The sequence below is a fragment of the Vigna angularis genome, chromosome 11 (genome assembly GCF_016808095.1).
Source record: "Vigna angularis cultivar LongXiaoDou No.4 chromosome 11, ASM1680809v1, whole genome shotgun sequence".
Taxonomy (NCBI): domain Eukaryota; kingdom Viridiplantae; phylum Streptophyta; class Magnoliopsida; order Fabales; family Fabaceae; genus Vigna; species Vigna angularis.
Window position 1 is genome coordinate 10,002,991 of NC_068980.1, and position 27,374 is coordinate 10,030,364.

The 27,374-nt window shown below is 37.4% G+C and overlaps 1 protein-coding gene and 1 pseudogene across 3 annotated transcripts; both read right to left on the minus strand.

The window, feature by feature from the left end:
• Window positions 1-601: 601 nt before the first annotated feature.
• Window positions 602-26,857, minus strand: LOC108332846 (disease resistance protein RPV1-like; annotated as a pseudogene).
• Window positions 1,941-15,238, minus strand: LOC108332271 (uncharacterized). 3 transcript variants are annotated; one of them, XM_052871043.1, is made up of 8 exons: window positions 3,595-3,793; window positions 3,212-3,531; window positions 2,892-3,127; window positions 2,656-2,817; window positions 2,474-2,578; window positions 2,331-2,406; window positions 2,144-2,239; window positions 1,941-2,064 (listed from the first exon to the last, which is right to left on the minus strand). In XM_052871043.1, the coding sequence occupies exons 3-8, from the start codon at window positions 3,023-3,025 to the stop codon at window positions 1,969-1,971; spliced, it is 669 nt and encodes a 222-aa protein (XP_052727003.1). In that variant the 5' UTR covers window positions 3,026-3,127; window positions 3,212-3,531; window positions 3,595-3,793; the 3' UTR covers window positions 1,941-1,968. The 3 variants fall into 3 exon arrangements, with proteins under 3 accessions (XP_052727003.1, XP_052727002.1, XP_052727001.1); XM_052871042.1 differs by having other exon boundaries at window positions 2,892-3,130; XM_052871041.1 differs by lacking the exons at window positions 1,941-2,064; window positions 2,144-2,239; window positions 2,331-2,406; window positions 2,474-2,578; window positions 2,656-2,817 and adding exons at window positions 4,032-4,283; window positions 4,356-4,562; window positions 4,650-4,929; window positions 8,989-15,238 and having other exon boundaries at window positions 3,035-3,130; window positions 3,595-3,940.
• Window positions 26,858-27,374: the final 517 nt, after the last annotated feature.

The following is a 27,374-nucleotide window of genomic DNA, read 5'->3' on the forward strand; positions in this document are numbered from 1 at the left end:
AAGTTCCCAACCCCGTTGAGCCATATTGGGACAATCAAAAAGATGCAACCCTGACCTATGATCACGAGATCCAGATACTGATTTAAAATACTTCCCTCCTGATGTATCTCCTTCGGTTGGAAGGTCAGGCAAATATCTAAGGTTATGACAATGAGACAATTTTAAATATGCTAGACAATGAAGCTGACGGAAGGAATTAGGTATTGAAACAAAATCGTTTCCCTGTAGATTGAGTCTTTCTAAACATCTTAAGTCTCCAATAGCATCAGGTACTTCTTTTAGATTGCAATAACTTAGGTCCAGAAAAATCAAGGATTTCAAATGGGACGAAGAAGCTTTTCTTGGTAGCAGATCTGTAAGTTTCAAACAACGAGATAAATATAGAGTTTGAAGAGATACCAAGGAATTAATATCATTTGGTATCCTGACAATGTTTGTGCAGTGTTTCAAACTCAAGAAAGTTAGACTTGAAAGGATTCCAATAGATTGATGAATAGTGGATAAACTTATACATGAATCCATGTCAAGGTACTCAAGATGTGTTGCCCTTGTAAAATCTGGGGTGCTTTCAAGTTTAGAACAGCACGAGAAATGTAGAACTCTCAGAAAACTCATGTTGCCTACACAGCCAAAGTCAATGAAAACTAGATTCCAACAATTTCGTAAATTCAAGAAAGCAAGCTCTTAAGAAGTCCAATTGATGAATGGACATAAGATAAACTTGTGCATCCAGAAAGATCTAGCCTTTCAAGTTTTATGATTCTGGAAAAATCCGGAGTCTCAGTCAAATACTTCGAGTTGCTTAAATCAATCCTTTTCAAGTTGGGACAGCTCTGTGAGAAAGAATAAATAATCACCTAGTAACATTTAATCTTAAATCTTCAGTCTTATTTTTTTCTCATTCAATTTTTCAGAATTGAAGATGAAAAACAAAACTCATTTTAGTTCATTAGGTGAAAAAGAAAACATTATAATGTCCTCCAATCCAAAAGGATAGGCTGTAATCATATTTGCTTTCTTTTATAAAACTTTTATAGTGATCAACAATTATAATAATTCTACTGTAGAGAAGGTAATCAAAATAATATTTAAAGTGACATGCTTTTAAGTAAATGTTTATTCCAATTTTAATTTCAAAATCATTAACAGTCACAATACTACTAACATGAAGTTCATAGAAAATTATGAGAATAAAGAAAATTAAATGTGTTTTATATAACATCTACCACTTCCTTCAAAATGGAAAGCAAAAATTATTCTAATTAAAGAAAAAGATGCTACCACTAGTACAATAAGGGGAAACGACAACGGTTATTTTTGTCTATAGGCAGCGGTTTTTGAACCGAGGCATATTCAGGCGAGGTAAAAAGTCTAACACTTTTGGTCTCGGTTGTCAACCGAGGCATAAAGTCCAACCCTACTGCCTCGGTTCAAGTCTAACCGAAGCATTAAACTTTTAGGTTTTTTAATTTATTTTTATCGTAGCACATTCTGCCTCGGTTCTCGACAACCGAGGCATAAAGTCCCACTCTACTGCCTCGGTTCGTGCTACAACCGAGGCAGTAGATGTATTTTTTTTTGTCCTCCGCGACACACATTCTGCTTCGGGTTTGACCGTAACCGAGGCCGTAAGTGGTCTTTCGACATCGGTTTTGACCAGAACCGAGGCATATAAGTACGTTTTTTTTAAAATGGTGTCTGTTTCTGCAATATTCCCAACCACAAAAACATACCTGCATATTTTCAGTTAACCAGAACAGTCCAGAATGTTGCAGAAACGTATATTTTAAATGAAATTTATATTAAAACATAAATATATTGAATGGAATCATAAATCAATCCAATGTAATCATAAATCAAGTTTTAAGCATAAATCAATGCAATGTACATGTTGAATTTATGGTAATGTAGAAAAGCATAAAACAACTTATAAACATAAACTTAGAACTTAGTATATCCTAATATCTACTACATACTATTATATAAATGAATTACATATTTAGCAAGTGTTTTCCTCACAAGTTGGAGTGATTTCTCTAGAATTGGAGCAGTCCTATTAAATCTCTGCATAAAGCACAATGAGTTCAACTAGTGTATATGAAATCCAAATATAGAGAACATAAAATTCAAACCTAAATATTACCGTTTCCCATCCACTGGTGTAATGTGCACGAATGATGGTCATCATCCAATACATAACGTAGTAACCACATTCATATGACCCCATTTGTCTATTACACTACAATATACAACATCATAATTATAAAATGTTAAGTAACATCATTTGAATGGAACCAAATGTAACAAAGTATGGACTAAAAATACCAAACCTTAAGGGAAACCCATGCAAGCTTTTTAGCTGTAGCAGTAGATCTCCCAGATAACATCATATGTGTTGCAAGGGAACTATTAAAAAAAATTCCTTTAGCATACATTTATATAAAAAAAAAGGACCACACATTGAGATTCTTACCAATCTACTACATGTCTAAGAGGGTTGGGAGGAGACTTATGTAATGAACAAAACCAGACAGCCGTGTTCTCCGGTATGGAGATCACAAGTAGCTGCCAATGACACCTGAAATTGGTAATACCTTATGAATGATATACCAAAATTAATAAATGAATGTGTTAAAGTTAACAAACTTCACTTACCCATGTATATAAGGGAGAAAATATATCTCCTTCCCCATTGCAAAGCAGCTGGTGATGTATGTCTGGATATCATCAAATTTATTTCTTTCATGAGTCATAGAGGGGTCAATGAACCCATATACATCATTGAACCCCTTCTTGTTACTAACATCAAACAAATACCTAAAATGAAGAAATAATATGATATAAGTAAGTTGATAAAATATAATTATATATAAAAGTTTTCATAAACTTACATCATCCACAATTGAATGAGTGTAATATTAATTTCGTCTCTCCCCGACGCAAGCTCCCTAACATCTTGATGATGCAAGTACAATGGGATCTGAGCTTCTCTTCCAAATGTAGTAGAATCCCAATGTACATTCATCGGCACATCTAAAATGAGTTTAGCAAGCTCGTCTAACGCACCAAGAGGGTCATCATCAGATAAATGAGTCTTCTTCGGTCTAGGACTTCCCTCTTGACCTATCTGCTGTTAAATGCAAAAATGGTTGTTATAACGTCAATTAGAAGTAAATATTAAAATTGAGAAGAATATAGTACGAGTGTTTACCGGGGGATTAGATACATGACCAACCAAATGTCTAGGCCAGGCGACAAAGGACCTAAATGCTTCTTCCACAAAGGACCTAAATGCTTCATCAGTAGGCACAGGAAGAACGACATCCGCTATGACAACTTCATCTACCGTGACCTTGACCTCATCTTCTGCAAGCTATACACTATGCACTACAGTGGCTGTCTCATAAACTGTACCACGAGCCACTAGCATGGTCCCAGTATCAGAGAGAATATATAACTCACATGGACGAGTGTCATCCATGTCGTCCCCTGGGGCACCGGCAGCTGAGCAACTTCCTTTACCGCTCCTACCTGTCAAATTAAATGTTAGTTTATGCAAAAAGTAAATTAGTAACCAAAAATAAATAACCTTACCTGTAGGGGGCACAACATGTTCCGCTACAGGAGATGGTGGAGGACGATTGCCATAATCCTCATAATGCTGCTGGAACTGGCGCGCAACCATTTCAGCAACTTCATCATATAACTCTGCTTGAACCTTCTTTGTGATCTCCTGCGTCATCTCTTTTCTTATTTCCTCCTTCATCTTTTCATATGAATATGGACGCGAGGAAGACCCAAAAAACTATCGTATGCCTATGCCAGTCCCAGCAGCACGCACCCGTCCTGGATGCTCAGGTCGTCCAATAGTTGTGGTAAGAATATCTTGACGACCTTCTTGTGTGAATTGACCTTGGGAGCTCTGCTCAACCAATGAGTCCTGTCACATAACAAAAGTTCAACATCATTTGAAATAGCTATGTAAGATATATAACAAAATTAATGTAATATAATAAGAAATGACATCTTACAATTCGTTCAGATATTTCTCTGACAGACTCGGAAGTGTAGGAGCCCGATGGTCTCATACGGGCTAACTTCCACTTGTCGTGCCGAGATGGTGGTGAAGGAGGAGGAAGAGGGTCACCACCCTCAGAAAGTGGAAGTCTACTATCTGACTTCTGCTTCATTATTTTCTCTTCAAGCTTCCTATATCCACCACGAGACAGTAGGTGTGGATTTTTATTCTGAGCGCTTATTCCCTGTGCTTTTGACCTTTTTTCCTGTTACAAAATTAAACGATTGTCATGGTAGAGAATTATGAAGGATGAATTGAATGATTTTACTACACTTACCTGCCACGCCTCAGATGAACGAAGCTCTACAAACTGACGCCATGTTTCTTCATCAATTGCTGAATATTTGGAACATGGATTTTCATCACTTTTTGTTCCAAATATATATCTAGACGTCAATTTTGTCTTAAACCCTCGAAATCTTTCTGCAATTGCAGATATACACCTATTCCTTAAGCTCTCGACGTTTGGCATATCAAATGTTATCTGCAACCATGAAAGTAATAACTTTATCACAATACAGATTTATCAATATAATGAATATAAAATTTGGAGCAATATTGCTTAACTTACCAATAGATCTTGCCAGATGAGATTCCGATCAGCCTCAGAAACATGGTCAAAGGATGGAGTAAGTATAGAGATACGATCACGTGCTAATACCCCAAGGTAAGACCTAAATACATATGCATTTGGGCCAGATGCAACTCCAGTGACCACGTCAATAATGACAGGTGTCCTCTCACCTGCATTTCTTCTAAGTATTAGTTGTCGTAACCTCGTTGCTCCTCTCGTCCGTCTAGAAGTGGTGGGGACTTCATCGCCTGACGAATGAGGTGACTCAGCCATATATCTATCACAATAAATAAGATGAAATATAAATAAAAACACTTATAACATAACATATATTATTTAACAAAAGCCATAAATATTTACACAAACATGAAATTCATACATAATCATATGGATTGGTCATATATATATTCCCTCATTGTGATCTTCTCGTATTGCTTGTATATCATCGATTAGAGGGTCGTCATCCAAATTTATTGTCGTTTTAAATGGATGGTTGTCAGCGATATGAATATTACTTAGATTCTCTTCTTTATCTTCAATTTGCCTTTGTCCTTGGAGAGCAACATACCAATGGTTAGATGCAGGATCTTTGACATAAAAAACCTGACTTGCTTGATATGCCATGATGAACGGTTCGTCTCTATAACCAACCTTTCGAAAATCAACAAGTGTCATACCAGATTCATCTATTTTGACACCACTCTTATTATCTACCCACTTACATTTGAAGAGTGCAACAGAAAACTTAGTGTAATCAACTTCAAATATTTCTTCAATTCTACCATAGTATCTCATGGAACCAACTATAGGATTTTGATCTTTGGATGTGGAAAACTGTAGCGACTCAGCTTATAGACTGACACCACTATTTTGTACTGTGTTTTTATCATCCAAAGTTTTCGTATAGAATGTGCAATTATTAATTTCGTATCCTGTACAACATACAACATCAAACTTCAAGCCATTTGCTAACTAGAACAAAATCTCAGAGGACCGTGATTCTTTCGAAACTTCAGATTTGAACTAGGACAAGAATGTTTTGTTATGCTCCATCAACTGCCATTTCTCTGATTGTCGTGGATACTTGTCCCTTACAACGGCTTTGTGAGCTTCCAAAAATGGGATCACTTCATCTGTGTTGTTTAATATGTATAGATGTGCTTGCATCAATTCTTCACGACTTTTCGTCACCACATTCACACCTCGGATGCTTTTACTTGTAGAATATCTACTCAACCATGATGTCCGGGGGACTCCTATTGGATTTGCTTTAGTCATATACTCAGAGCAAAACTCAATACTTTCTTCAGCAATATATCTTTCAATCATCGAACCTTCTGGACGATAGTGATTTTTGACGTACCCTTTCAAAATCTTCATATAACGCTCAATAGGGTACATCCATCTTAAGTATACTGGTCCACACAACTTTATTTCTCTGACCAAATGAACAAGTAAATGCACCATGATGTCAAAAAAGGATGGAGGGAAAAACATTTCTAGTTGACACAAGATGATGATAATTTCGCTTTGAAGTTCATCTAACTTTGTAAGATCGATGACTTTACTACAAATTGACGAGAAAAATGAGCACAATCGAGTTATGGTCAGCCTAACTTTTTTGGGCAAAATTCCACGAATTGCTACCGGTAACAACTGTTGCATTAAGACGTGACAATCGTGAGACTTTAGTCCAACAAGCTTTAAGTCCTGCATTGACACTAAGCTCTTGATATTTGAAGAGTATCCTTGTGGTACCTTGATACTCTTTAAACAAAGACAAAAACTTATCTTCTCTTGTTTGGACATTGTGTAACATGCAGGGGGCAAATAAGTATGTTTACCAATCTCTCTTGGTGCCAACTCTTCTCGGATCTTCATGTCAACCAAATCCAAACGCGCATTCACTCCATCTTTTGTTTTTCCCTGGATGTTTAGTAGTGTAACAATCAAGCTATCACAAACATTTTTCTCAACATGCATGACATCTATGCAATGTCTAACATCTAACTTTGACCAATAATGAAGATCAAAGAATATTGATTTCTTCTTTCAAGGGGTTGCTACAGAAGACTTCTTCGATGTTTTACCAAATATATGATGTACTTTATTAACTTTCTCAGCAACTTCAAGTCCAGTAAGTGGAATGGGTGCATTGTCTTTCTCTTGCTCTCCATTGAATGCTTTCTTTAACCTTCGATATGGATGATTAGATTGTAAAAATCGCCGATGACGCATATACACTGTCTTCCTTTCGTGTTTTAATTGTTGAGCTGCAGTGTTTTCTTCACATATAGGACATGCTTTATGACCCTTCACACTGTACCCCGACAAATTACCATAAGCTGGGAAGTCATTAATGGTGCAAAATAACATGGCATGCATCATGAAAGTTTCTGAAGCAAGGGCATCAAATATTTCAACCCCATCAACCCACAACAACTTCAAGTCTTCAACTAGTGGCCTTAGATAAACATCGATGTTATTTCCAGGCTGCTTTGGACCAGATATCAACATTGACAACATCATGTACTTTCTTTTCATGCACAATCCAGGAGATAAGTTGTAAATTATCAGTATAACGGGCCAACAACTGTGATTGGTACTTAAATTACCAAATGGATTCATTCCATCAGTAGCTAAGCCAAACCTAAGATTTCTACATTCTTCACCAAATTGGGGGAATTCTTGATCAATAATTTTCCATTGCTTTGAATCAGCCGGATGACGAAGCATCCCATCAGTTGTTCTCTCATCTGCATGCCATCTTAGGTTTTTAGCGTCTTTTGGATTCGCAAACAAACGCTTAAGTCTGGCAACTAGTGGAAGGTACCAAACTACTTTCAAAGCAGAACCATTATTCTCTGTGATGCCACCTTCTTCACCGTTTTTTGACTTGTATCGTGATAACCCACATTTTGGACACTTTATCAAAACTTCATTCTCATTCCTATATAATATGCAATCATTTGGACATGCATGTATCCGTTTATATTCCATACCCATCGGGCAAAGAATTTTTTTGGCATCATAATTACGATTGGGTAACGTATTTCCATCTGGCAGCATTTCATTCAACAACAACAACAATTCTGTAAAACTCTTATCACTCCATCCATTGCTCGCCTTTAAATTCATCAGCCTTAATACCGCTGACAACCGTGTGAACTTAGTTGAACCCGCATACAAAGGAGTCTCCGCATCAGTGGACATCGTTTCATACACATGCGCTTGGGCAAAAGCTTCTGCGCCAATATCGCGGATCATGTCCTCTAAGTTTTCTTCTTCTGCTTGATCTTCCATATCCATTGTGGAATCATAAACATTTTCAGTTGGAGAGACAGTTGGAAAGTCTGTTAATTCGCCGTGCCATATCCATGTTGTATAACTTCGTATGAAACCATCACAGATAAGATGTTCCCTAATATCAGTTGCGTTCAACTTTCTCCCATTCAAACAGTTCACACAAGGACATTTGAACTTGACTTCATCATCACCACTTATACTCGCATTACGTTGCGCAAACTCTATAAAGTCTTCTACCCCTCTCTCGTACTCAGTGCTAATGCGTGGTAAATTAATTCACCCTCTATTCGTACGCATGTTTACTGAAATTGTTTACACAATTTCAATAATCTAGAATGATCACTTTGATCGTGTTTGTATTCAAGGTGTGACCCTATCCCATTCAAGAAGATTCACTTTTTTTAGTTTATTAAACATATCAATTTTAAACAACATATCTTAATCTTCACGAAATTTTGCCAGCATTTCGCATTGGTCTTCAGGTTACACGAAATGAAAGTGATTATAAATCACAATCAAATATGCACCCGAAGATCAATACAAAACACAACGACAAATTTTCGTGAAATTTAAGACATGTATATTAAAATTGATATGTCATAATAAACTATGAAAAAGTTATTACTCTTCTTAAACTGTCCAACCGGACAATTCAAGATTCAATACATGTAAATTATTATTACCATCTCCTCTATTTTCATTTCTAAAAAGTATGTTTGTTAAAAAAATATGGAGATAGTAAATAATTTTGGTATTGAATCTTAAACGGGAAACTAAGGCTAATTCACATTAACAAACAACGTATTCAAGCATATCATAAGATTTCAAAAATATATATCCTTATTCTTGAAACTACATCAAATCCTAATTATCCAGAAAAATATATATCCTGATTTCAACAATACATTTTTTATATAGTTTAATTTACTAATCAAATCCTAATTATAACTAATTGCAGGAAAATCAATTCTATATCAATACCACAAAATACGCAAGCCATGAAGATGGAGAAAATTTTAGGATGAATTACCTCGGAGCGTGGCAGCGAGAATGAAATCCGGAATTGAAATAGAAGCACCGGCACCGGCGACGGAGAACAGCGGCAGACACAACACCACCAATAGCCGCGACGGAGATGGAAGCAAAGCGGACGAAACCAACGCACACACGAGAGGACACCTTCCGATGAACGGTGGTCACACGTGGAGAGGAAGAACGACGACGATGAAGGGTCACCAGCAGAGGAAGCGAGGACGAAGAAGCGAACGCGGCACTGTTTTCGTTTCTGGGTTTTGTTTTCTCTGTAGCAGTGAAGAAGAGCGAAGGCGGTTCGTTTCGCGGAAGAAATTTAAACACCTTACTGCCTCGGTTCGTTGAATAACCGAGGTTTAAAGCACTTACTGCCTCGTTTCGCCACTTAACCGAGGCATAAAAGCCTTACCACCTCGGTTTATATTTACCCGCTGCCTAAAGAGAAGGCGAAACGTCTGCTACGTCAGAGGATGGCAGAGGCATTTGCAGGGTCTGAGCATGCTTACTGCCTCGGTTCACATCAGAACCGAGTTAGTACCCCATAACTGCTTCGATTTACACGACAACCGAGTTAGTAACCTTGTCTGGCAGGTGGGTGACAGGATGGGTGGCAGGAATGAAGCAGGTAGATCTGCCTCGGTTCTTTCAAAACCGAGTTGGAAGTTCCGCTTTACGCTTCGGTTCTGATTTCAGCCGAGTTAGTAGGGCGTGGCAGGTTTTGGCAGGTCAGGTGGCAGGTCTAAGACACGGGTATATGCCTCGGTTGTGCGTAGAACCGAGTTCGTATGGTTCTTTTGGCTTCGGGTATTGGACAACCGAGGCATATAGTGGAGCGTTATTTACGGTTTTGCCACCACGTTTGTATATGCTTCGTGTATGGCTAAACCGAGGCGTATGGGGCGCTTTCAAATCCCTCTTTTGTACTAGTGTACCCATTTCGATTGTGTTTAATGAAATTAGTAAATGTTGGAATTAAGCCGAGTTTGTTAGTTAGTTGGTCAGGATAGTTATTGATTAACTGTGCAGTTGCTTTTTATTTTATAAATACTGAACCTCCGTTCTTGTAAAGCATTCTTTTGAGATCAGTGTGAATAATACATTTTCTGTGCGTTTGAGTTTTACTCTTTCTTTCTCTGTTGATCTCCTTGATCGTTCAGTGTAAAGGTCTTAAACCGATCGATGCTGTTCGTGTTCTTGTTGGGTCGTTCGGTCATCTAAGTTGCAGTACTGTGAGTTCGTAGTGTTCGGCTAGGGACGTTCGTTCTCCAGTCGCATACGCACTCATACCGTTCGACTGTGACGCTCAGTGCAAACCCTTGGTTTTCCTTCTATTCCTAACAGTGGTGTCCAGAGCTTCAGGTTCGTGATTGGGAGCTTCGTATTCATCTAGGGCTTGGCAGAAGCTTATCAGAAAGGTGATTGAGGCATAAAGAAGATCAAGACTGTGTTTCTTGGTGAAAGATCGAGGGTGTAAAGAATGGCCAGCAGAGATATGTCTGTTAATCTACCTGTTCTCACAGACAAGAGCTGGAGCAGATGGAGCACACAGATGCACATCTTGTTTTGTGTTCAAGATGTCAACAGCGTAATGGAGAGAGCAGTTTCTGCGTCTGATTTTCACGGCACTGAGAAAGAGGAGTTTAAGAGGAAAAATGATAGAGCCTTGTTGATTATCCATCAGTGTGTGGACGATAAGCATTTTGAAAAGATACAAAATGCGGCTTCAGCAAGAGAAGCATGGAACATCTTGGTGGACTGTCATGCCGGAGGGGAAAAAGTGAAGAAAGTAAAGCTTCAGTCGTTGAGGAGACAGTACGAGCGCCTACTGATGGAGGATGGTGATAAGGTGAGTGAGTTTTTCAGTAAAATACTCTCAATTGTTAACCAGATGAAAAATTGTGGTGACACTGTTACTGATCTCATGGTGATTGAGAAAATCATGCGGTCACTGCCCTCGACATTTGATCATATTGTGGTGGCAATAAAGGAGTCGAGAGACCTTGGAAAACTCAAAATAGAGGAACTGCAAAGCTCTTTGGAGGCGTATGAAATGAGGATGCGTGAAAGAAATCCCATCAAACGCGAGGAGCAGGCTTTGAAGGCTCAGCATGTAGAGAAGAAGACATTCAAGAATTGGAAAGGGAAAAATGGTAAAGGGAAGTGGAGAAAAGATAGGAACAAAGATGATCAGAATGAATCTTCAACAGAGGATGAAGGAAAATCTGAGAAGAATTTCCAGAAGAAAGACAAAAGGAATATTGAGTGTTTTAATTGTCATAGGTATGGGCATTACGCTAGTGAGTGTTATGCCGAAAAGAAAGAGCAGAAAAAGGGTCAAGGAAAGGAGGCCTATGCAGCTCAAGTGGAGTCTGGTTCAGAAGAACCAGTCATATTGATGACAACTACATCTGAAGTAAGTTCACACTCTCAAGACAAATTGTGGTATTTGGATTTGGGATGTTCGAATCATATGACCTGCAACAGAGGTTGGTTAGTAAATTTTGCTGAGACCAAGAGGAGCATGGTGAAATTTGCTGATGAGAGCACCTCGAAGGTAGATGGAGTTGGTGATGTGGTTATCAAAAGGAAGAATGGCTCGCGTATCATTCTAACTGGTGTACTGTTTGTGCCTGCGATAAGGTACAATCTTCTAAGTATTGGCCAGTTAATTCAAAAAGATTTTACGATAGTAATGGGAGATTTCAATAAGGTTGAAGTGTTTGACAAAAAGAAGAACCTGATCTTGAGGTGCAAGATCTCGAAGGATAAAACATTTCATATCAACCTAGTGAAGTCTGCAATGAGTGAAGAATCTAGAGAGATCATTACTGATACACGGACTGGTGATGAGGAAGGTTTGGTGCATGTAGCTATGCTTGCATGCACAAACTCGATCGGACAAACAGAGGATGAAGATATGTTTGCATGCGCAGAACCGATCGGTCAAACCGAGGCCTTGAAGAAGTCCATGTGGAAGGAGGAAAACGTTGAAGTGAATGCTACCAAAGAAGCATGGGGAGTTGGTGTCACTGGTGAACCGAAACATGGAGAACACCGTTCGGTCACGTCTTTCAGTCTCGGAGTCATGGGAGAACCAAGACATTTACGAACACCGTTCGATCAAGTCATTCAGCCACACCCGACCTCAACATTCATTCAACCGAGCGTGGCGTCACACAAGAGCGTCAAAATGGCAACCACACTCAAACCGGTCGGTCATGTCACTCAGTCGCTCTTTCGAACCGTTCGGCCTTGGTTGCACAGCTCACACAAGTTGGCGTCCGCCTTCGTCACGTGACTGGCAAGATCACACCGTTCAGTCACACATCGATCGGTCAAAACCGTTCGGTTGTCTCAACGTGATGCACGTGATAGGCTGGAAAGAATGGTTGCCTCCCCTAAGTGCTCGGCTTAGAGGGGAGTGTTGGAATTAAGCCGAGTTTGTTAGTTAGTTGGTCAGGACAGTTATTGATTAACTGTCCAGTTGCTTTTCATTTTATAAATACTGAACCTCTCTTCTTGTAAAGCATCCTTTTGAGATCAGTGTGAATAATACATTTTATGTGCGTTTGAGTTTTACTCTTTCTTTCTCTATTCATTTCCTTGATTGTTCGGTGTAAAGGTCTTAAACCGATCGGTGTTGTTCGTGTTCTTGCTGGGTCGTTCGGTCATCTACGTTGCAATACTGTGTGTTCGGAGTGTTCGGCTAGGGACGTTCGTTCTCCAGTCGCATACAACACTCATACCGTTCGGCTGTGACGCTCGGTGCAAACCCTTGGTTTCCCTTCTATTCCTAACATAAATTAATTATTAGTGTTAGAATTATTGGTTATTCTGTATGAGTTATGTGTGTATGAGAGTTGTGTTCAAGTGTATGTGAGCTGTAAGTGTGTATGTGCTGTATCTGAGTGTGTGTGAGGTGTGTTCCATTCACTTAATCCTATAAATATAGGATTAAGGAGAAGGTGTATCAACCAAGTGATTCAATATATTCCATTTTCACATGGTATCAGAGCAGGTTCTCTGATCTTCTTCCGGGGTCTCTGCTGTCTGTCGGCGGCCAGCAGCCCCTAAAATTTCAAGGGGCAGCCCTTTCTCTTCTTAAATCTGTGCCACAGTCGCACCAGTGCAGCCAGTCTCCTCTGCCGTCGACCATCGCCGCTACCCGCCGCCGCAGTTTTAGCCGGTAACCTGCGGATCTGGACCGTCTCTTCGAGCGACGGCGAACCACGCTGGTTTCAAGAGCCAACTCTTTGTCTTCTTCATCTATCGTCGACGGCAACATCTCATTGTCAGTTCCGCCATTCGCTCCGCTGTTCGTCGTCGTCGCCGTCCAACGTCGCTTTCTCCGACGAAGTCAAGGGTTAGGTGCGCCTTGAGAAGCGCAGCCCAACCCTGGTGGTCCCGTCCTTTGAAGCCTCTGCACCAGCTGCCACGCAGCGCTTCTTTCCGGCCAGTCTGCTGTCGCCGCCGCCGCCGAACGTCGTTTTCTCCGGCGAAGTCAAAGGTTAGGTGCGCCTTGAGAAGTGCAACCCAACCCTAGTGGTCCCGTCCTCCGAAGCCTCCGCACCAGCTGTCACGCGCCGCTTCTTTTCGACCAGTCTCAGCTGCGTGTTCTGCACGTGCCGCCTTCCCGGTGTCAGAGTTTCACCGCGTCACTGCAGATCGTCTCACCAGAACTTCTTGAGTGTGTTTTGGTTCCTGTTTCTCCGTTTTGTTAGCTTGGGAACCCTAAGTCCCTTTTCTTCTCTAAGTTTAAAATGGCTTCTTCTACTGGAAGTAATTTCTCTTTATCTGCTACCCCTATCATTACATCTCGCACATGCCACTCTCGGTCTCACTCATCCTTCTAATATCGAAACCCCCTAGATTTGTTTCACTGTTAATGATGTTGATGTGACGGAATGGAAAGGGGACATTCTAGCAATGGGTGTTACGGAGAAAGATTTGGCTAGAGATGAAAAGTCTAGGTTTGAGAATGTGATCTTGAGCAAGATCGACTCAAAATTTGATGATCTAGGCACCGTTTGCCGCTATCCAGGCACCGTTTGCCGCTGTCCAGGCGTCGTTTGCCGCTGTTTGACGTCGTTTCATTGTCTGGTGCCATTTGTCGTTGTCCATCTAGCACTGTTTTGCCACTGTGAGGAGTTGTACAAGTTTGTCACCATCAACTTCTGTTCCTGACGTCGTTTGTCATTGTCTGCCACTATCCGCTGCCGACCACCGTCCGCTGCCAACCACCGTCTATTGTCCTCCGTTGCCATCTGTTGCCACAGTTTAGTCTGACAACTAGTGATCTGGATCGCCTCCTTGAGCGAGAGGGCTAGTTCTCATCCTGGCGCCGCCATGTGCGCCACATTTGTACGACGTTCGTCTCCGCCATTGTCACATTTTTTCTGGCGAAGTTAGGGGTTTTGTGCGTCTCGAGGAGTGCGACCCATCCCTAGTCGTTGCCTCGTTCTCATCTTGTCACACACGACTTCTCTCCGATAAGCGTCCGACGCTTGTTTGATGAATAAAAGAGACCATTAAGATCTTCCACCTTCACGATTTGTCATCGGCGGCGTCATCATTTCCGTCGTTTGTCGTGAGGGGGAGTATCGTTCCAAGACAACACTGGAAAGGAAATGTCAGTCCACCATGGGTGTAGTCCCTGCAGTTTTGTAACTTTCAGCTACTACTGTTGATCCCAACACCCATCCTGCAAACCAAGTATGGCAGTTTAGCATGGGTGTAGTCCCTGCAGTTTTGTAGCCTTTACTACTGTTGATCCCATCACCCATCCATCATTGATGGGGATTCAGTGTAGTCCCTACAGTTTTATAGCTTTCAGCCACTGCAGATCCCGTCACTCATCCATCATTGATGGGGATTCAGTCCTTGCAGTTTGTCATTGTCCACCGCTGCTCTCCTTCATCCACTTTTGAAGTTGAAGTTTCACAAGTTGCTGTTAGTTCATTGACATGTGATAACCCATCTCTGTTTGCCTCACACTCTTGAAGACAAATAATCCAGTTCAAAACCAAGTTCAATTATTCCAAGCTTGGTTCATACAATCTGTATGCTCCAGCTTGAGGGGGAGTGTTAGAATTATTGGTTATTGTGTATGAGTTATGTGTGTATGAGTTGTGTTCAAGTGTATGTGAGTTGTGAGTGTGTATGTGCTATATATGAGTGTGTGTGAGGTGTGTTCCATTCACTTAATCCTATAAATATAGGATTAAGGAAAAGGTGTATCAACCAAGTGATTCAATATATTCCATTTTCATAATTAGTATAATAAATTAATTTATAAATAAAAGAATTTAAGTATTTCCAAATAGTTTACTTTAGAAGATTTAAGCTTATAAGCTATAACCTCAATTAACTTCTAATTTGTAACGATTAATTTACTTAATTTTCTTTTATTATTATTTCTTATATTTTAATATATTTTTTAGTATTCTTAATTTATTTTTATTTATTATTACCTATTTCATTTCTATGAAGATAATTAATTATTTGCACTAATTTTATTTGTTGAATTTTTTATTTATATACTAGTAAAAATAAAAGAAAATTAACCGTAATAAATATTTTATTAAATGATACTAATATTGTAAGAGCCCAGGAAAATATAGTTTATAGAGGGAATAGGTGTCTCATGTAAAGACTAAGAGGAGGCAGCCTTGGGAGTGAACAAATGGCAACAGATAATGGGACCGAACATTTAATAATAAAATAATGTTGATATATAAACTTGAATTCAAAGTTGGTTTCATTATCTGAGAAAAACCCTTATCACTCTTCAAAACTATGTTCTCTTTTCTCCTCCTCTCTAGAAATCATTCATCTCATTTTATCTTTTCTTCAACCAGCCACATCTGAGAAATTTTGGGAGTCCAGATCTTCTTTTCCACAATCAAAATCAAGTTTAGAGTCAGTTCTTGAGATTTTCTGGTGTTAAGAGCAAATTTTGAAGTGGTAGAGATGTTCGGTCCAGTCAAGAGGTAAGGGAAGCTAGTTAATTTAATTGTTTAGTTTGATGTATGAATATGTTGCTGATGATTCTGCGTGTGTAAAAATTTAATTGTTTGATGTTCGGTGATTTTGGGTGTGGACTGTTATATGCTATGTTCATAAGGCTTGGGTTTCTGCAGAATTTTGGTTCAATGGTTGAGTGAATGAATGGTGAGGAAGAGTGATGGTGAAATAGGGAAACTTGCGTTCGGTATTAGGTGGGGGTCGGTCTCCTAGTCGTACTCAGTTTAATATTAGTGTTCGTTCTTAGTGATACTAAGTTTGTATTGTGTTAGGTCTTAACTGAGTTCATCTTCTGTGGGGTTTCAGTTAATGACCGATCGGTCTTGTACTAGTATTCTACTGAATCTAGCGATCGGTCTTAGTGTGGTTTATGGTTCCTTATTAGCGCTCGGTCTTGTACTAGCAGTTATACTAGTGTTAGCGCTCAGTCTCAATGATACTCGGTTTGTATTGGTGTTCAGTCTAAGCTTTAAGTGTTCGGCCTAAGCCAATAATGTTCGGCTTAAGCCAATAGTGATCGGTCTAAGGTATTAGTATTCGTTCTAAATCATAAGGGTTTGGTCTAAGATTCAAGTGTTCGGTTTTAGTTTCAGAATTAGGTTGTTCTGACGTTTAGCTTCAAAGACGTTCGGCTCATGATTGAGTTTTACTCTTTACATGACCGTTCGGTCATATTCACATATTGAGAATGTTCGGCCATTCGGTCTTGTTCATAGGCTAAGGTTATCTTTTCCATTCCGTTGTGCTCAAGAGTGATGTTTGTTTTACTGTTCGATTTGAGGTTATTTAAATGTGTTATGGATGAGGAAATATGTTGTTAATGAAGTATGATATTTATAATGGGATATGAAAGAGAATTCCAAGGAGGAATGTCTCAGTGGTGGTTTAAATTGTGGTGAAAGTATGAACATGGTCAAACTAAGTTGGCGTTCATCCTGACATTCTAATGTTCACCGAGTCTCAAGTAGAGAATGGTGGCGCATGTGGTGAGAATAGCAGGAGGCCTGGTTGCGTATAGCTTGGAGTTCCAACTATCGGACTAAACTCGTGTAAGCTTGGGTTTCCAGCTACAGTGAGGGATTAAGGGCTAACCTCGTGTGGCGGCTTGGGTTTCCAGCTATGGTAATCTGATGGGTTTCCAGACTACCTTTCCATGAGTGCAAGAACGTCGTAGCTACATAATTCATATCGTCCAGACAGTCAGAGTAAAAGTGGTCGGTCAAAACATGCTTGTTTGATTTCTGTAGATGTATGATTGTATTATATGTTTGTATGAATTGTATGTTTACATAGTTAATTAAATTACACTAGCTTACCCTTATTTTCCTGTCTTGTCATGTGGTCCGTTCGGTCGTCTTTGTCATTGCAATGATCACCCTGTGGGTGTGTGAGCAGAGTGTGTAGAAGGTATTATGGAGCCGGCACTGGCAGGAGAGGATGGTTTCCATTAGAGTAGACTGTTCGGTTTAATACATTGCTTGTATGACCGTTTAGTTTGTTCTTATATTTTGTATCTAGATTAATAGGATTTTTCATGGTTTTAAATTTATGGTTATTTAAGAATAACTGTAAATTAACTTTATTTTATCTGTAACTGTTCTAAAGCTATAGTTTTAAAGCTATATTTTTTGGATGTTATAAATATACACCTAATACAAATTATAAAAAAGAATTCAATATAAAAAATTAAATTAAATTAAATTTTAAAATAAATAAATTTAATTAATATTTATTTTAAATAATTTCTTCAGATTAAAAAACATATAAAACTTTTGAAAAAATAAAAACAATAACCACAAAAAGTTTAAATCAGAATTCAAATATTTAAAAATTTATAATTAAAATTATATAATAATAGATTTTCCTTAGAAGTACACATTATATATATATATATATATATATATATATATATATATATATATATATATAATAAAGCTTATGTAATTGTATTTTTTAAAGTCATTTTACTTTTATGAAATATTTATTAGTTAGTTTACTAAATATATTTAATTTAATAAATTAGTTTATTAACTTGAAATTTATAGATTAGGAAATAGTTTATTAAGAAATTTTGCCATGTTTTCACTTGTAATTATGAAAAAAAAAACTGAAGTTTTAAACGCTAAATTATTTTAAGTAATTAATTTATATTCTGTGAGAAGCTAAATATAAACTCTAAATTGAATAAAATTTGATATATATATATATATATATATATATATATATATATATATTTATAAAGATACTCTGTTTTATTTTATTATGCATATATTATAAAAGTTAAAGGTTTTAAGAGACGGTTTTTTTCAAAATCAGAGGTTATTTACAAAACCTCCTCCGTTCCCAACTCTCATAAGTTATGTTTCTCCATTTCTTTCCCTTCTCTCTTACTAAATTTGATCTCCTTCTCTGTCCTTTTTAAGATCTAAAACCATAGAAGTATTTAATGTGAAAAGTCCTACCAATGATCTAGATCAATTTCATTTATTCTAATAAGTTCCAATTATGCTCCTCCATAAATCTGATTTTTCTGGTGCATGTAATTTCCTTTGGATGCATGGGGTATGTTCATCTAGTTATGATTCTTAAACCATGATTTGACCTTTGATTTAGTTCTTGGGTTGTGAAAATAGGACCATCATAAGTGGGAAAGTTGTGATAGGAACCCTTAAGGTAAGGGAAGTTGATCATTTAAAATTACTTTGAAATGGGAATTGATAACGGCAGAACCTGTGAATGATTTGGTGAAGTTTGATTTAGTGAAATTGTGAGTTTTTGTGCTTTGTGTTGTGTTTGGAGATGGTATATATTTGATTGCTAATGAATTATAGTTTGTCTGTTCTATTCTTATGCATTAATGATGATTAGGAATTTCTTTGATGAGTACTCAATTTGTGTTATTACATAGTGGTGATGATGTTGGTGCGATTGAAAGTTTGAAAAAAAAAATTGGGCTAACATATCTTGAAGAAAATGATTCGTGGTGGACGGGATAACTGTATGAATTTCTTCTAATAGATGAGAGACATTAAGCTGATAAAAAGACTCACATGTTAAGCTCATTTGGGTTTTTGTGTTGATTATGATGAATTGTGATATAAATGTGATGTTGAAATTGTTGAAAAGAGTAAATTTAAGAGGTGGATGTTCTTGTAAACAATAGAGTTAATAAGTTGAGTATGATATTCTCTTTAAATTGTTTATATTTTGTTTAGCTTAGAAATGATAAGTTTGGTTCTAAATGACTATTTTCAAGGGAAAATATTACTCTTTAGGATGTCAAAGTGTATTGAAAGAGGATTTCAGGAGTGAAAATATTCTGACTTAACTATTATCTCACTCACATAGGGTGTGATATCTAGGTGGTGTGAGTCGAAGGAGGTTTTACAGTATGATATAAAAGAGGATCATACTTATGGAAGTAGTGGAATTAACCTTGTCATGGCTTAGTTTGAATCATTTGGCATTAAGAGCTGGAAAATTATTTGAGGACTTGGGAGTAAGCATGACACGTGTAGAGTTTCACGAGTTCATTCAGTACACTTGTCTTTCAGAAGCCTATGTAGGTATCTAACAAAATAAATTTCATATAAAATTTAATCGTACACATTTTAAATTGTGCAATATTTGTTGCTCTTTATATTAGTATATGAAAGCTTTTTTTTTTTAAATTACTACTTTATTACATGTTTGATTTTAAAATTATTTCCATACCTTTGACAATATGACTTATTTCTTTTCTACTCTTCTTTTAAATGCATTAGCTTACCCTTGTGTTTTGTCCTTGTGTTTGTTGTTTTTTTTATCTGATAATTGAATATTAATACGTGAACATAGGTAGGAAGAGATGTGGTCAGTAGCTCGAAAGTTGGAGCCAGTCACTTATGGATTAGGTTAGTTATAATTTAGAAGGTGAAATTTTTATCTTTCTTTTGGAAAACTGTTTCAAACCTATTTCTCATATTTTGAGATGTTTAAGAATTGTCATTTTGAAATACATTGTTAAGGGATTATAATAGCCTTTAAACTCATTCTATATAGATATGTATGACTTTTTGAGTATTGATGTTATTAAACAATGACTTAAAGTAGTTGAGTACATGTTACAATTTGGTATCAGAGCAATTTGAATCTTGAGTGAACTGAAATAGGAAGGAAGAGTGTTGTTAGAGAGATGGATGGAAATTTAAGTAGTAAGAGAGAAAGAATTTTGATATAGTTGTGAAGGTGAATACTTATGCTTAAGTCAAATATAATTTTTTGTCTTAATTCTAAAATTTCAAGCTCGAGAGTAATTAGAAGATAAATCTTGTAACTGATAATTTTGCAGCTGGTTTACATTGCTTAGTGTAGGAATTATGTACGATATGGGTGTTACGTATTTCTAGTATGCATGAGAAACTAAGTAATAATTGTAAAAAATGTTATGAAGTGGATGTTAATCCTTTCTCGTATGATTATATCATAATGTCTTGTAGACCTCCTCCGCCACCTCAACTAATCTTGACTTGATTCAGGGCCATGACAATGATGGCTAATGCCATGCAACAAGAGAGCATGACTATGACTCAGTTCATCAAGAAAATATAAGACAGTGGGAAGCTACAAGGGTAGCTAGGGTGAATGTTGCAAGTCTTTCAACAATTGAGAATGTTGTTGGACCTTCAACTACTCAACCTCAAGAGCAGTTGAGTTTGTCTCTTTTCATGAAACATAACTATCCAAGGTTTAATGGTAATTTCATCCCTGATCGAGTAGAAGGGTGGATAGGAAACAGAAAAGATATTTTAGGAAACTTCCTGTCCTAAAATTAAGAAGCTAAGTTATGTTGTGTACTTATTCTTCTTCCTATTTCAAACTCGCAAAATCGTTACATATCGTGATTCTAAAAGACTCCACCGAGTTTACTCCAAAATCGAGTTTACTTCCAAGTTATCTCTGGAGCCAAGTCTGAAAACGTAAACTCGTCTAAGTTAACCGAGTTTGATAACCTTGTTCAAGAGAAAATTTTATTGTTTAGAATGTTAAAACGTATTCAAAAGGGATTCCAAAAGTGAGACTATCCTGACTTAACTAGTATCTCACTTACATAGTGTGTGATATCTAGGTGGTGTGAGTCGAAAGAGACTCCATAAAACAGGTGGTATGACATGATAGAGAATCATACTTGTTTGGTTTGAGTCATTTGATCATGGGAGATGCAGAGTTTCATAAGTCTATTTAATACACTTGTCTCATGGAAGACTACGTAGGTATCTAAGAAAATAAATTTTGTATAAAGTTTAATCATACACATTTAAAATTGTACAATATTTCTTGGTATTCATATGAATATAAAAAGGCTATTTTGTTTAAATTACGAATTTATTACATGTTTGACTTTTCAAAATTATTCGTAGACCTTTTATAATATTATTTATTTCTTTCCTACTTTTCTTTTAAAAACATTAGTTATCTTTTTCTTCTGTCTTGTGTTGATTGTTATTTTTTAGAGATAGCAACATATGAGATCAGTAGCTCAACCAAGTCACTTATGCTTTAAAATAGTGATAGTTTAAAAATCAATCTTTTAGAAAACTGAACCTATTACTTATATTTTGAAGACTAAGATATTTAAGAGATATTATTTTGAAATTAATATATAATGTTAAGAGATCGTAATAGCTTTTAAACTTTTATAGAACTAAAAAGGAAATTCTATCTTTTGGTGATATTCAAACCCAGACGAAAATGGAAAGAATGTGAATATATTACCTTGTTACCGTGCCATAAACTTATGATGTGACTGTTAGGCATATTCAACTCCACGAGATTAGAGACCGTAAAATATGGAGGCAGAGAATCAAAAGGATAATCATGCCACAATAGATATCGCAGTCTGTCTGAAAGAAACTCCAAGCTTCCTGAAACTTTTGTGTGATATAATATAAGCAATGTAAGCTCCTTCATTCTTGACAATCCACCAATACTACATTCCGACATTTCTTCTTCTTTATTTAAAACTATTGCTTTCACCTTTTCTGTTCCCTGGAACACAGAATGAACATTTCACGAAAATTATGGCTTAACAAAAAAAACATTTAATTGAATCATTTTGGTCATTGGAATACGAAACACTTTTATAAAAAACAAGAAACTAGTGAAGTTTTAATTTGAAATAATTGTGCTTTAGAAAGAAAAGTATAAATACTAACAATAATAAAATGATTCTATGATAATTTTATTATTGTTCACTATGTAGCAGATTTCGCATGATTCAGAAAACATTTCACATAATTCATTAAGTTTGAAAAATAACTTATTACCGTTTCTGCTGTCAAGACTTGCAAGAAGTCTTTATGAAGCCATATTCTACTCCAGAATCTTGGTTCTTGTGGAGATTGGTCCCAAACCATTTTCTTTCCCAATTCTTGCAACAATTCATGCATATGAATTTCTTCATTGCTAATAGTGATGAGTGATTTCTCAACGAGTCTTGAAATTCCAATGTGAGGGTATAACTCACAACAGTCTAGAATTCGCTTAACATAATCCACCCTCTCCCCTTTAAAGAAACATGCAATGTGTAAAAATATTTGTTTCTCCTCATGGTTTAGTCCATCAACACTTATTTGAAATGTAATCATAATTTTTTTATCGAGACTACTTTGCAATCTATTCAATACATCTCTCCATTCAACCGCATCTCGAGTACACAAGAAAGAACCCAACACTCTAATTGCCAATGGAAGACATTGGGCATACTTGAGTACCTCAGGAATCAACGCCTCACAACTACTGCTTTGCTCTTCACTTTTGAAGGCTTTCCTACAGAACAATTCACGAGCATCATTATCATTCAATAATGGAACCTTGTGTATCACGCCACCCTCATAGACTTTCAGAATATGCATATCTGTGGTGGTAATAACCATTCTACTTCCCTTCAAAAGCATGGTTCTATGGCCAAATTTTCCAATTGCTCTAATTCATCGACATTGTCAAGAACTATGAGAACCCTTATGTCGTGTATCCTAGTTCTTACAATCCCAGATATTTGAAAGGGACTACACATATCTAGACCTTTTTGACCAAAAGTTTGATGAATAATTTGCTTTTGAACAGCAGTATTGCCACCGTCTCTATAAAGTTTGCTCACATCCTCAATGAAACAATAAGCATCAAACCTATGAGAAATTTTGTCAAATAGGACAGCTGCTTGAGTTGTCTTTCCTATCCCATTCATTCCCCAAATTCCTAAAACTTGAACATCATCACTGTTTGAGCTTAATCTTAATTTGTCTTCTAATGCTTGTACGCGTGGTTGTATCCCAATAAGGTCATTCACAAACCATGAAAACTTAATTTTTTAATTACTGCTTGAACAATGTTTTGAATCTGTTCAAACTCTGGCCTGCAAGAGAAGGAAAAAATAGAGCACTCAACCATTACTTAAGTTGTGATGTTATGTGTAACATCCCAAAATACAGTAATCACCATAATTTAGAATTAATTACAATTAATAGTTAAAACATGCAGTCTTACACTAAAAAAAATTCCAAAACCGAACGTGCTTAAGTACAGAGATAAAATACCATACAGCAGTATTTCAAAGTTTAAAGACGAACGGTTTTACAAACTTTAACCGAACGTCCAAAAAGCTAACAGAAAAACTAAAAGCTACAACATAACGAGCGCTCTAGGGCTCGGCTTTAACCTCTACTACGACCAGATTGGCGTCCTCCAAATTTTCTTCTTCCAGTGTTTCTTCAAGCAACGCCTCTCCGTCTGCTCACATCCACACGGATGATCATTGCATAGACAAGACGGACGTACATGGACGAACGACAACACAAGGAAATAACATAGGGTAAGCTTATTGAATTTAATTCACAAGTCATTCATACAAATAGCATATTATCATTCATAGAATATCACAACACATATACTCGATTCAAACTCCCATAAGACAGACCGTCCGGACTGTATGAATCCATGTATCTACAGGCGTTCGTGCACCCGGGTGATGTGATAACTGGAAACACTCAACAGCTGTCACCCAAGGTTAGCCCTATCAGTCCAAAGTACTCATTAGGACTAGGATCTCCTGTCGTTCCCACACATGACCTACTCCCCTCTACTTGAGGACGAGCACTCACGGAACATCAGGATGAACTACCATCAGCAGCTTTACCATGGTCATACTACACAACTTCTCATATTCCAATCATACAGACGTTCCTCCTTGGAACGCTCATTCAAATTCCATAATCATAGTTTCATCTCTTATACTGTTCGCACATTATACAATTTCCTCTAAATCACATTTTCATTCTTAGTTCCACTTTCATAAAATGACGAGCGTTCAATCCTCTTCATAATGAGGACGAACGTTATCATGATACAGAGAAATACTCGTTTCTGAAAGAAAGAAAACGAACGTCTTTCCAAGGACGGACGTCATGACCACTTGAATCAGTTAAATAAACTGATTCTAGAACGATTCAAATGATACTTAGAATAATTTAAATTCAAGGACTTTAGATCGAATCCAAATGAATAAAGACATCGCAAGGCTTTTCGATGTTGATAACGGATACGAATTTATAAAAGATGTTAACCGCCAGTCAATGACCGAACGCGGTAATAGATATTTATTTAACTGTTTGGACGAACGCTATTTTCATACATTTGGTAAGCAAGTGTAAGGACGAGCGTTCGGTATAAGACCGAGCGCCACTCATAACGAACGTTTTGGGTCGAGACCCATCGCTGATGCGGAATATTAATAGAAACAGAAATTTATAAGGTAATCATAGTGAAGAGAATTATTTAGGAATGACTAAGTATATAAGGTTGTATTTTTCTAAGCTTCTCACTTTCTCGCATAACATTCAGAGCAACTACGTTTGGCCGAACGCTCAAACGTAAGACTAATATAAGCGGGCGTTCGTCGTAACTCAGTATTCTTTCCAAATGAAAGAATTTTGTTTTCAAGGGAAGTACCAAATACCGAACGGTCAAAGACCGTTCGATAACGAACGTTCATTTTCATAGCATTTCATATTTCAAATTTCACTTACAGTAAACTCATTTTTCAGTATAAACCTTCATGCATTTAACTACTCATATCATAGCACATTTCATAAATTTCATCTATCATCTCATCATCCAGATCATACATCAAAGATTAATCATACAGATTTCATACTTCATAATTTCACATACTTCATACAGCACAACACATACACATGAATTAAACTTAATAAGCTTCCCTTACCTGGATCAGTAGTGAACGAACGTCCTAACGCGAAATCCCGGATTCGCCCAACTATCACTTCTATCCTCAGACCACTCAACTTCTTGCGAACTAAAACAAATTCCAGAATCAAAACTTGATTCAAATAAAGAGAATGCATGTAACCAGATTTGGTTTTGCATGAACCCTAATAATGAACAGCTAAGGGACGAACTTACCAGAATTCAAAACTTGAACTTGTTCGGTTTGATGGAAAGCTTATGACGTCTGGATCGCTTCTACGGTCTCTGAAATTGGATCGGAGAAGAAGAAGGTAAGTTATGGTAGAGAGAAGATGGAGGTTCTAGAGAGAAGGCAGAGAATTTGGAAATCAAGAGTTTGGGGAAGAAGACGAAGCATGTAGAGAAGTGGGAAAGTGTTTTTCAGAAAATTAATTTCTCTCCCCCACGTAGGACGAACGTCCATTCACCTGCTGCCACTTGGATTTCACTAACGTTTTCGAATGTTCCAGAGTGACACTTGGCAGTTGCATGCAGAATGAGTGTGAGTGCGTTTTAATGGCACTGCACGTGTGGCGAGGGTGCATTAAATGGTGCTCAGAACGAGAGGGTATGGGTGCGTTTCTTAATACAAATTCTGGACAGGGTTTTAGAGCATTAATGACGTGATTTGACAGGTAGAGGTTTTAAATTTTCGAGACCTTACATTATGAATATAAGACAAAAAAGCAAATGACTGTAATTGATACTTACTTGTCCCTCACATCCCAACCAGCTGAATTGGCCAAATCCGTCATAGCCCTCTCCCATCCAGGAACCTTATCCCGATCTTTTTGAAATTTGCATCTGTGTGAAACGAAGTCATTCTCGTATACCCCATTTTGATGTCTTACATGAGATGGATCTACATCATAGAAAATGGGGAAAACAATTTGGCTTGATTGTTGTTTGCAAGAAGCTATAGCGGTCATTTCGTCTAAACACCAAGTGGAAGAAGCGTAATTTTTGGAAAAGACAATGATAGAAAGGCGTGAAAGTTGAATTGCTTCTAGAAGCTGTGGGGAAATGGATTCTCCTTTCTGTAGATTGTGGTCATCCTTGAAGACGAAAATGCCCTTTCGGAGGAGATGAGAGCAGAGATGATCAACGAAAGAGTTGCGGGTGTCAGGACCTCCGAAACTGATAAACACATCGTATACGTAGTTTTGGTTTTGGATGCTGTCCGAGGAGTCGTACGAAGAGGAAGAAGTGGATCCCGATGATCGACCACCGAAGCGGTCCCAAAACCGCTTAAGCCCTGGTTTAGTTTCCATCATCTACTTCTTCTGGTTGAAGAAGTACTGTTGGTTCCGTGAAATTCATAACACACACAGGGGAAGAACAACTCTTAAAAAAAATTGTAGATTTTATTTATTGAAATGATTTAGAAGCTGAAAAGGAACAGTAACTCACCTGCGCAGAAGCTATTGCTTCCATTGAACATGAGAGATTCTTCTTTGGTCCCAATAGTATAGCTGAAAAGTCCAGCGAAATTTCTATGGAGTAGCTGAAAATTTTCCCCAGCCGGATGATTTGGTCCCAATAGTACACTCTTGGAGATATTTACAATAACATAATTTGTAGGGTTATGTGTCATTTCTACCTTGTTAATTTGTAGTGATGAGGACGGTTATTTGATGGATCGAATAAAGTAATAGAGTTGATATTTGTTATGTAGTAAGATATTTATTATATAAAATATCTTAAATATTATATTTATTACATAAAATATCTTAGATATTTTAAACAGTTAAGTAACTAACCACATTTTTAGGTAAGGTGGTTATTTTTATTTTGCTTATAAATACAGTAACAGGGTAAAGGTCTAGGGACGTTCTTTTTATGTTCTAGAGACTCTAAATAATATTTCAGAGCAGTATCATAATCACTCTCTAGAGAGCTGAGGCTCCATAATTCACATCTAACTTGAGCGTCGGAGTATCTTTGCAGGTACCTCCCCCTCCTTTGGCGAGTATGAACAACAACAATTGGAGAAGAGCAAGCGTCCCAGACAACCAGGAGCAACAAGAACACACCGGAAAACATCTACACCGAAACATTTTGGTGCCCACCGTGGAGCCGAGT

What these genes read in the sequence shown, in the direction of transcription:
- LOC108332271 (XM_052871041.1), bottom strand. Translation starts at nt 4,925, where the DNA reads ATGGCTGAGTCACCTCATTCGTCAGGCGATGAAGTCCCCACCACTTCT. An exon ending in GTTCATCTGAGGCGTGGCAG is followed by an intron (nt 4,284 to 4,355) that starts GTAAGTGTAGTA and finishes ATTTTGTAACAG; the next exon opens with GAAAAAAGGTCAAAAGCACA. An exon ending in GAGAAATATCTGAACGAATT is followed by an intron (nt 3,941 to 4,031) that starts GTAAGATGTCAT and finishes GTTATGTGACAG; the next exon opens with GACTCATTGGTTGAGCAGAG.